The 11183-nt window shown below is 38.4% G+C and overlaps 1 protein-coding gene across 1 annotated transcript; it reads right to left on the bottom strand.

Annotated features, from left to right (window-relative positions):
• Window positions 1–244: 244 nt before the first annotated feature.
• On the bottom strand, window positions 245–10554 carry tc2n (tandem C2 domains, nuclear; the record flags this gene model as incomplete). Its single annotated transcript, XM_079261659.1, has 12 exons — window positions 10541–10554; window positions 9165–9238; window positions 8887–9090; window positions 7813–7983; window positions 7360–7439; window positions 6126–6195; window positions 5389–5489; window positions 4729–4842; window positions 4407–4598; window positions 1621–1735; window positions 1317–1516; window positions 245–355 (listed from the first exon to the last, which is right to left on the bottom strand). The coding sequence occupies exons 2-12, from the start codon at window positions 9229–9231 to the stop codon at window positions 245–247; spliced, it is 1425 nt and encodes a 474-aa protein (XP_079117785.1). The 5' UTR covers window positions 9232–9238; window positions 10541–10554.
• Between the last annotated feature and the right edge of the window lie 629 nt (window positions 10555–11183).

The following is an 11183-nucleotide window of genomic DNA, read 5'->3' as shown; positions in this document are numbered from 1 at the left end:
TCTATTCAGTCTAGAGCACCTACACTTTGTTCAACACCCCTATTTACAGTCAAATAATGAACACATGAACTGTCTTCCCGGACATGCAGAGCACGTTCAGCACTTTACAGTCCGATCCTCAAGCATGGACTCAGTCAGCATACACGACTTTGGTAAGCCGACTGGAAAAGTAAGCAGGTACTGTTGGGCCTGCTGCACAAGGGCATGATGTCAGCAGTGTCTTCAAACACTGCAAAGAAGAGCGTTAGGGAGGGCTTAGCCTGTGCCATGCTTTCACCACTTTCTCTGGGTGAGACATTGTGTCCTTCCACTGCTCCACAGCCTCTGGTAGAGTGCTGTCAACCCCCAGATGAACCTGGCATGAACCAAGAAAAACAAGTTGTTGGTTTGTTAATCACATAATGCAGCCACACGATCAGCTGATAGGCGAAAAGATATACAGTTGTGCTCATATGCATTCATCCCCTTTCATTAAAGAAAAGGCTGAAATTACAACAGTCACTCAAATAACTGGAGACTTAAAAAGGAAACAATAACTAAAGATTTGCAAAAAAAAAAAAATTTAGTAATATAAGACGCTGTTTTTTTCATTTAATTGAGTTGAAGAAAGAAAAAAAAACAACAAATTGGTCCTGGACAAATTATAGCAATTTTCTGTTGAACAGTGGGACAAAATATCTGTCAACAGGTGCAGAAGTCTGACTGAGAGGAACAGAAAACACCTGACTGTAGCGGAAACATTAAAGGATTGTTCAACAAAATATTAGTTTATGAGTGATGTAATACGTAATAAATTATCTTTTTTGTTTGCTTTTTAAAAAAATATTTCTATTCAACCAGAATTAGAAAATAATGTCATGATTTTCATAAAATTTTTATTTATTACTTTAGTCAATTTCAGCTTATTTTACAGGCAGCTGTTTTTTCTTTATTTAATGAAAGGGTATGAATAAATATGAGCACAACTGTATGCAAATGATCTTTTTGTAATGTAAAAGTTCTGCAAGGAAATTTTGGGTCCTGGTATTTGTGTAGGATTACTTTGACACTTACTGCTGACTAAAAAGTTATTGCAGACCCAATAAACCCTCCTAATTCTACAGATCTGAAATGGCTCAAGTATTTGCATGACAGCACCAGAACGAGAGCAACCATAAAAAGTTCCACCTCTAAACAAAGCTGCCAGCAACCAATAACCAGGCAAAAAGTAGATTTTACTCCGTTTTAAGAGGCAGAATAAGAATTCTTTCTGCAGTGATTTGTTTTGTTGTCTGAGAGCAAAAAAGTTATCATAAATGCCCACAATCTGGACTCACCTGTCCAAGACACTGTTTCCGTCTGACAGAGCTGCAGCTGTAGAGCCTGACCGACAGCGAGCAGGCGTGCTCTAAGGAGGCCAGGATGAAGTGGAAAGTCTCTGCCCACTGACACCGACCCTTCGACGGTTTCAGCGCACGAGTCTTTTTCTTTATCACCTCCTGTCCCAACTGGTGCAGCTCCATTTTGATGAAAAATGCTTCACAGGAAGGACGGAGGTAAAATGAACAACAGTGATTTGTCACAAAAACTGACCAGTTACTCATCTTCACTTATAAATATTCACAGTACAGACATGCTTACATTGGGACAGAGGTGAGCAGGATGGAGGGAGGTTTTGGGCAGCAAGAATCTGGACCTGGATGCGTCCATTTACTGGCTGAAAGCAGGTGCTGAGGTGCAGCTCAGAGTGGCAAACCTATACGACAACATACAATTATTTCAACATAATCAGGTTTTTTCTTTTGCATTTTATGTCATGTATAAGCCAAGAATGTTTTAAGTTTTATTACTCATACATAAGATGCTGATTAATTTTACTGCCATCAAGTGAATATATTTTGTAATGAGGCAGAACTTTGCAGATACAGCCTTGCAAACATTTTTACATTTAGTTTCACCTGAACTGTCAGAGTCAGAAAACTGATAAACAGCAGGAAAAGCTCAAGTTCGGTCAAGGAAACATTTCCTCTGTCTCGCAGTGTCAATACTAAAGTTCTGAATCACTCTGGTAATGAAGGAAGTAACTTTTTTATCACTTATATTTCATCAGTTTTAACTTCTGGGAAGTTTCATTGAAGAACTAACCAGTTTTATATTCTGTTGGTCTACTTTTTGTTGGATCAGGAGTAACATTGACGCAGTTCGTGAATGCTAAATACATATTCATCATCCACAGAGGATGAAATGTAATTTCTATCTTTTCCCCTTAAATTTGTGGCCTGGACTAAAACACCTCGAAAGCTAATGAATGAGTCCTCCAGGTCCAACAACACTCAGTTATGATTGGTAATGACCAAATATCTATTACATCGCTAACAAACATGTCTTCAGCTTCAGAAATTCTGTCAGTTCTCTTTAACCTTAAAAAGCAAAGGCATCGTTTACATTATAATTTAAATGCCTAATTGTTCCCCCACAGAACTGCTGCTGTGGTATTATTTTCCCCTCCAGCCATCCTGTTTGGTTTTTTTCCCCAAAATGCTGTCTCTTTTCTTTGTTTTGTTTTTCTTTCAAGACTCCCTCAGATTAAGCCGTCTCAACACCTAAAAGCTTCCACTGATTGACAGTTATTTGGACAATTTGGGTCTTTTGTGTCCAGCAGATGGGTACTCGCTGACTGAATAAATTGTCCCTCTGAAAACCTGATGATGAGTCACTGTCTGATCCTCTAAGTACAGACTCAGTTCAGATTTTACAGTTACTGGCCAGACATACATCCATTTAGCAGCAAAACCACTCTCTGCTGGTAAAATAGTTTGAGGTTTGACCTATTTTTTCCATCTTTTTCATTTAGAGATACTGCACTCAGGTTGTGTCTGTCAAATAACGTCTGAGTCCTTATTTCCCTCATAAGTGACTCAACATTCAGTTTTGTCTGTAATTGTGCAAAAAACACTGTCTGTTTGGGCCAAGACTCAAGAGTACGGTACATGCCAGGCAGTAAGAATACAGCATGAGGACAGTTTTATGAGGCACAGCTAGTACCTTGTCCTTATGGCTGTACTAATGCAAAAAGGTGGTAAAATACAGGAGCACACAGAGGAAATCATGAACAATAAGTAGTAAAACGGACATTTCAAGACTGTTATTGCACTCAGGGAACAGAAAACACCGGTAGCTGACTGCACAAGTAAAAAAACAATTAGCTAAACTTGTCAAGGACACGCAGACTGTGAGCTAGTTAGCGTCAGCTATTTACCCTTTGACATTTAAAATCAGGTCACAAATATAAGTAAAAGGTAAAACATTTTAAATGTTTTTTTGTTTTTTGTTCTTTTTTACAAAATACAATATAGTATTTTGTGCAGTTTTTATAACTGAACTACAAAAATTGTCAATCCTTATGGTGATGGACAACATTAGCACAGTGTGCTAGGTATAGCAACAGCAGCTAGCATAGCTGTTCAGACTATTACAGCCTGAAATGTCCTGTATTTATTAAACTATCAAGATTTTTCAGCATCATGTTGTTTAAAAAGCACCATAGTCTCATTAAGGACTGTGGAACTCGGAGCTTTGGTCCTGCAATCAGTGACTTTAAGTTAGTTTGATTCCAGACTCCTGAATACCTGCATCTCAAATTTCTCATTGGGTATTATTCATAGCATTTCACGTCTTGATCACCAGTATAGGCTCTTTATTTCCTGACATCATATGTAGAAGCTGGATAGAAATAAATGGCACAAATTGTCCTAAAATAGGTCAATTTATTATACTATATTACCTAAATATAGGTCATTTATATCTATGGACAAAAAAGATCATTATATATACATAAATATATTCAAAGAATGTGTAACCTCTAATGGTCATGAGAACAACTGCATTTGATGTGTCAGAATCTTGTTCATTAACGTAACAGTGGCATAAAACTATGCATATTTTGTTTAATCCCAACTAAGTCAAGAAAGGGTTTTAGTATAGGGTTGTCACCTTGACTGAATAGAACTCTGAACTGAGAAAAAAACTGTGTTTTCTGTCCTATGGTTGGAAGCGCCATTTGAAATAGGCTTTGCAAAGTATTAATAAATGACAGTGATATTTCCACTGATGTGGACATGCTCACACTTAAGTCAAACTTAAGGGTATTATTACACTACATGTTTGGTCGCATAATTGGAAGACTTGTTGGTGACATTTGTAGAAATATTAATCTTTTGAAAATAACCACCTAAAAGTTTAAACAGAAGGACATCAGGAAAAAGATTGATGTCATTTTGCAACTTGTAAATCAATGTGATGATACATATGGTAACCTCTTACCTCGAAATTTTTCAGTAAATACTCTTAAAGCGTGCTACCATTTAATACACCAGCAACAAGACAACGCAGTGGAAGCAAAACTGGACCCAAAAAAACATACTTACAGAGGATTTAGATGGAGGGTTGAGTTCCAACCAGTGATCTGATTCCTGAGGACCGAGCTCTCTCAGGGAAAGCACACTTTCAGCCAATGTACGTTTCTTGGGGTTGTGTGTCTGCAGGCGCAGCACCAAGGCACTGCAGCGCAACTGCTGGAGACGCAGAGCAAATACAAAGGTCTCCATGAAGGATATATCCTAAAAGCAGAAAAAGTATTAGTAAGAATATTAAGTTCATCTAAAAAAATACATGCAGTTAATTCATGGTGTCTGTGTATGAAGGTTAAGTAATTAATCAAGCATGTATGAAGTTATATGTCACAAACACCTGACTGTATTCTTTGACTGTGCTCTTGAACTGTATGGGCTTCGGAGTGGTGATGATTGCTTTGAAACAAATTTGTTGTCCCGCTCCATCTGGATGAAGGTTGAGATCTGAACACTGGTCACAAAAAGGGTAAAGAGTCAAACATTAATGATCTTTAGGAAAATAACTCACAAAGTTATGATCTACAAAGTATTTGTGAAACCTTATTGGCTGGAAAATTCATCTAAATGTCCCAGTACATGACTCATGTACTGCACTGACATGAACTCAGGGACGAAAAAAAACACCTCGTCCAGTCCACTTACAAAATCTCAAGTGGAGCAGAGGTGCCCCCTTATTAGTTTTAGCCCCCTGCTCCTCAGGGAATATGCGCATACCTCAACATTAAACCTTGCAAACTGTAAACATGCATATTTCACACACAAGAGAACTGTAGCCCTGTAACTCCACACTCATTTCCTCTGTTTAACATCAATCAAGACAGTTTCACTCCTTAAAAAAACAAACCTTTTCCTTCTGAGTGTCGGAGCCAAAGTTAGTAGAGCATTGAGGAGAGCTAACAGAGACCTCTATTCTGGACGCACAGGGCTTCCTTTGAGAAACCCTACAACAGAGCCTTTTGTCCTGTGGCCCCCACCTCCTTACTGTATGTAACCTTACCTGAACCAGGGTGATCCACACCTGCTCCAGGGCCTCCTGATAGTTAAGCCGGACACACACTTTCCCCAGCTCATGCTCATCCCCAGACAAGGTAATGGAGTCTGAAAACAAAAGGACAAAGAAATAGTGTTTTTATATGAATGTTAGCTGGTGCAAAAGCATGATGCTGATAGATGTTTAAAAAAAATACTTGGGAATTTTCCAGATGCATTTACAGCAAATCTTTTCTCTTATCTGGAATTCAGTTCCGCAATTCCCTTGAAGTGGTTACGTAACCAGCCTATTCATCACTCTTAAAGCCCTACAGCTATGGAGAATATCTCCGATGGGGATGTCCAGAATCTTTATGTCATCGTTCTGGAAATAAAACCACGCTGAGAGCTCAAGTTTCATTTACTTCTACAGGATGAGCCCAGGCTGGCTCATCCAGTCGCAATGTTCATCTAAAAAGGTGTGGATTTAACACAATAGGAGTAAATGCATAACATGTCTTTGCTCTGAATAATCATGGCCTACGGGCATTTTCATCTTTAACATTTGAGAACATCTGAACAGAAACTAAAAATGACTTAAGACTAATTTGAGCTTGTGCATTTAGCTGATAGTACCAAGTCTAATAAAAACATTTTAAACTTTTCATTATTGCAATGAACTCATCCCTTTGAAGGGTTGGCAGCTCAAGAGGGTCTTTCTTTGGACAGAAAAGTAATAGAGAGTTTGATCTGAAACATAGTTACCCAGACTGCTGTCTATGGAGCCTATTGCAGACGATGTGCTGCTTAAGGTGCTGGACATGGAATCAATGCGCTGCAGGTGGAAAAAAAACACAGCCATGACTCCATTTTACACATCTGAGTCTTCAACCATCTTAATGTTAAATTAAATATGATAAAGACAAAAAATACCATAATCACTTTTTTCTCTTATTTATCTTCTTTTACTGTAGATTATAGCTGAACAAAAAGTAAGAACATTGTGCTTCATGTACATCATTATTTAGAAAGATGAAATGTTTACAGAGGTGTTACGTCAATCTTTGGATTGGCTGCTTGTAACAAAGCTGCATTCATGTAAAGTAACAAGTAGCTGGTGGAAGCATACATTATTAAACAAGGAGTTACACCCCATCTCGTCTTTTGCTTTCTGTTTAATATTACTGATTAAATATTGCATTATGTTACCATTCACAGGCTTGTTCAGTCACTGAAGGTGGAGCTGAATCAGAGGTGGCAAGTTCAGATTAGATTCACAGATAGCTTCTAAAATAATAAATTAATTGCAGAAGGGAACTATGGCTGGGATCCAGCTCACAATTTCACAAGCAAATATAGATTGGCCGCTGTTATTTATCTTCAAATAGACATGTAAAGTGTCAGGTATGAAAACCACGCTCGCATGTTCCAGTAAAACAGAGATGTAATCCAGACTCAATGTGAGGCTCTGCTGCTGTTTTGCAGCTTTTGTTCTGTTTTGTTGCAGGCGTTGGCTCTTTTAAACGCTGTATAAACTCTGCTAGGCTTCAACCAAGTTGGAGAATCAAATGATGCAAATACCATCCGAAATTTTCAGTTCATTTTTTTGTATGTCTTTTTTTAATTTGCTAATATTTTCGTGTATATTTAACCATGTCGACATTCGTTATTTTTTTTCTAAATTTTCATTTTGCTGTTTTTGCTACATTTATGACAATATATTTATTTCTACAAATTTGTGCCATATTTCTCTATGTAAAATGAACATTTAGAATGAGAAGCAACAACTTTTCAGGTGTCTATTTGGATCTGTTTTGACTCTTCAGCATAAAATGACCTTCTTACTCTGCTCTTTAGAAAAATGAAAGTGGCTTTTTCCCAATGTTATGCAATGCTGCTGACAAACAGTGGAAACTATCCAACTATATTTAGTTTTAGTTGACACAGCTTTTTAGAAAATCAAATAGTGTGAAAACCGATTAGATAAAAATGGTCTCACCTGTTTTTGGCTCTGAATGTTGGACAGATCAAACATGGAGCTGCTTAGTCGCCCATGGTAGTCCGGCTTTAGAGTCCAGCCTGAATGACAACATCATAAAATACTCAGGCGCTTTCTTATGTGCTAAGAGTTCATTTATATTCATTTATCAAGCTGAAAGAATCTCTTCTGAGTTGAAGTACAGACAAGGTATTTCCTTGCAAGTGCAAATGAATAAATTCACATTAGTTTTTCTTACGTAACATGCAACCTCTGTTACAGAAGGGCAACAACACTTTATAAAAGTTCGGTTTTTGAAAAGTAAGAAAATCCTATAATGACACATGTAATGTGCCTGTGACTAACTGAGTCAATGTATTAAACATAGTAATATTTGCAGATATGCATTTTCTTTCTTTGGCCATTTTGACTTGTTATCTGAAAGGTGCAGACAGAGTTTAAGGTGTACAGTACCTGGGCTTAGAGGACTGGAGTTCCTGTTCCTCCCTGTGTCTCGGCGGATCAAACCAGGCGAGATGTGAGCTGACAAGTGGCTCTGATGAAAGTATGATTCTGGGTTGTAGGCAAACGAACCAGTGCCCAACAGGTCTGCCTTCCTCTCTACATAGGTGGACCTGGCTGAACCTGCAAAGATGTTTCAGGATTTCATTTGCACCAAGATTCATATAAGAATCACTTAAACTAAGCCTGAGGATTATAGATACTAGAATGCAGAAATGCAGCCACAGTTAGAGGAGATGAAACAGAGGTTTGCTGGTCAAGCAGCAGATGCCTCTGTATTGCTTGTTAGATGACAGCAAAGTGAGAAGCGGCTTTACTTTCTATTGTCCCTCTTAATATGTTTCCCTTAACACGGGCGAATGTTACTGTCTCAAGTTTTCTAAGAAAGTTTTATCATTTCTGACCTTTTCTTACTAAGCTTTAGAGGACATGTTTGCCACTGCGCTTTAAGTTGACCAAACCATTCTCCTCAGTCATTTAACCAAAACGTCTCACCTTTTCATTTAGAAACAGGATATCCTGGTGCATTCCCTCTGTGCAATCATGTCACGGTAACTTCCAAGCTGACTTTTACTTAAATTTGTAAGGCAGTGGCGATCAGAGACTTGAATGCTGGCTAGAACTTAGAAGGGTGTGATTGCTTTAATCTCACTATAACCAAGCTATGTGCTGGGCCAAGATTAAATGTTATACAACCCCCACTTATCTGTCCTTCACTCTCTGCACCATTGACATTTTTGCTGTAACTTATAATTCCTGCTGTTTGAAATACAGGAGTAAGCAGTAAACCCAAACTTCAGATACGTCTTTGTCTATGCAAGGTATATAACTTGTTTTATCCAGTTTAATTAGAATTATTTAACTTATTTTCATGATCTTCACCTGCAGTTCCGTGAAGTCTAAATCAAACAGTCTGCATATGTTTACTGGATGAGCAAATCCTGACTTCACAGCTGACATGCAAACACTGTAAGCAACCTGGCAGAACCAAGGTGAAGAGGATGGTGAAAATAAAGCGGTACATACTCTGTAGACCGGGCTGCAAATTGGGGAACTGTGGACCTGTGGGTTGGACAAAGGACGCCTTGAAGGTAGGCAGGATGAATGGCACCTCTTTGCCGTCTGGTGGCAACTTGGAGAGGAGGTAATCTTCTGTAAAGCCCTTCCTCCCTTCATTTAGCTTGTCTCCTGATTCGGCTTCCTTGTTAGGAGGCATCTTCAGTGTGATCACTTTAAAGTAAAGAAATTATTCAGTAAGACACAAAAACAATCTGTCAGACCTGATGAGCAGGACATCGCCTTACCTTGGGTCTCCTGTTCCTTCTCTTTCTTCATCAGGAAGTTCTTGCAGCAGTTTTTGAGGCACTCCATGATGTAACTGGAAAACAGTGTGTGGAAGCAGATGTTTACATGGCAAACAGTGACAACACCAGGACTAGAATTCAGTCTTTCTAAGGTCCTAATCAGGAGATGATAAGTTTTCACCAAATATCCCACACATGTGAAGTTATTTATCATCTGTAAATCTATTACAAGGCCAATTTTAGTCTTCGGCTCCCGTGAAATGTGTTGCATAAACAATCTTGACAAAGAGTTTTGAAGTTATGAATGCTTTGTAGGCTACAGAGTACCAGAACTAGTTTCAGTTCAACTGAATGTTTTCCACACATAGCATTTCTTTTAATCAATATGTTTGTAGTTGCTAACATGTTTCGCTTTGTTAAAGCGCTCCCTATGTTTTAAGTTTCCCTAAAATCTAAACTTAGGATCACAACAGTGATACCAGCAAGACTGGAAAAAGGCTTTCAAGGTATACATCATCAGTGGGGGACAACACTCCAGACACTAACTCTAGTATAATAATAATAAAAAAAAGCTTGTTTAAAATGGCACACCAATGGTACTTTATCCCTAATAAGGTTATTAGGCATTTTGCAATCATATTATAATTGGTCTCAAATGGTATACTGCTCCGTGATGATGAGATGAGATGTGATGAGATGAGATGAGATGAGATGAGATGAGATGAGATGAGATGAGATGAGATGAGATGAGATGAGATGAGATGAGATGAGATGAGATGAGATGAGATAAGATGCTCCAGAAATTTATGGTAAACGATCCAAGATATTTGTCAACAGCTTGATCTTGTTTTTTTTTTTAAATTTTGTTTTGTTGTTGTTTTTGTATGTAGTGGGGTTGTTGCTAAAGTTCCAAAAGTGTGAAGATGTGACCAATATTATTTCACATCACTGCATTTATCAACTCTGATTTGGTGTATGTTTTTTCTTTTTAAATAGAAAATACAATCTGCTGTGTTACTACAACTGGCTAAATATTTACTAAATTGGCTTTAGAGGCCCAAAATGAACTGTTTTCTCTTAAATTTGGTTTGGTTCAGCAACACAACTGTTAGATTTGATATAGCCCATCTCGTTTTCTTTTTCACATAATCTAAACTAGAATAAGGAAAGGAAGAGATGAAAATGGATCCATTAGATTTTTGGCAGAATAAAACCAACAAAAAAAAAAGCTTCTTAACCGATTCAGCATAAAGGCGAGGATGTTCTGACACACTCCAGCATGGAGGAATTCATTGGTGCAAACTTGTCACACACATTATAGAAAATAATTAACCACAAATTCAACCTGGAACTAATAATCTGGGATGTTTACTCACCCACGCGGCGTGTTTCGTTGATAAAGGAGCAACTTGTGTGAACATCAGCGCTGTGCTGTCTTGCCTGCTGAGAAATGCATCAGATCTGACTACTTCAGTCTCAAGTCTCCTCCCTCCTCCTCCTCCTCCTCCTCCTCCTCCTCCTCCATCTCTCTGTGGGAGTTGCTGATTCCCGGACTGACAGCTGATATTTGCGCTTCCTTCCGCGAACAGCAGCACTTTCTGTTTTGACTTCTTTCAGTGCTCACCACTTAGCATCTGTTTTTCTCACTGTCAATGTCTTTTCCTCTTCCTCGATACACATCTCTATTTACCTCAGCCAAGCAGAAACTTGGCCACCACACTGCATCGATTTACCGACACAGCCGCTCCTCCAAGTCAGACAACAATGGTGCCAAAAAAAAAAAGACAAACAAAAGGAGCTGCACATTGTTGCTGCTGCTGTTTACAAGCCTCGTGTTTCGGACAGGTTTGCATTTTTTGTGGAAATGAGTAGCATGATCACAAATTAAGCATTATGGGGGAAAAAAAAGAAAAAAAAAGAAAAGTTTTGTATTTAATTTCAGGCTTTGCATTGATTCTCCCCACTGGCCAGAAGCTGGTCCAGTTCCACCAAATGTAATATCAACCCAAACTTTTGATA

This window comes from Telmatherina bonti (assembly GCF_933228915.1).
Source record: "Telmatherina bonti genome assembly, chromosome: 22".
Lineage (NCBI taxonomy): Eukaryota > Metazoa > Chordata > Actinopteri > Atheriniformes > Telmatherinidae > Telmatherina > Telmatherina bonti.
The sequence above is the reverse complement of the archived record's forward strand: the minus strand, read 5'-3'. Positions and strand labels throughout refer to the sequence as shown.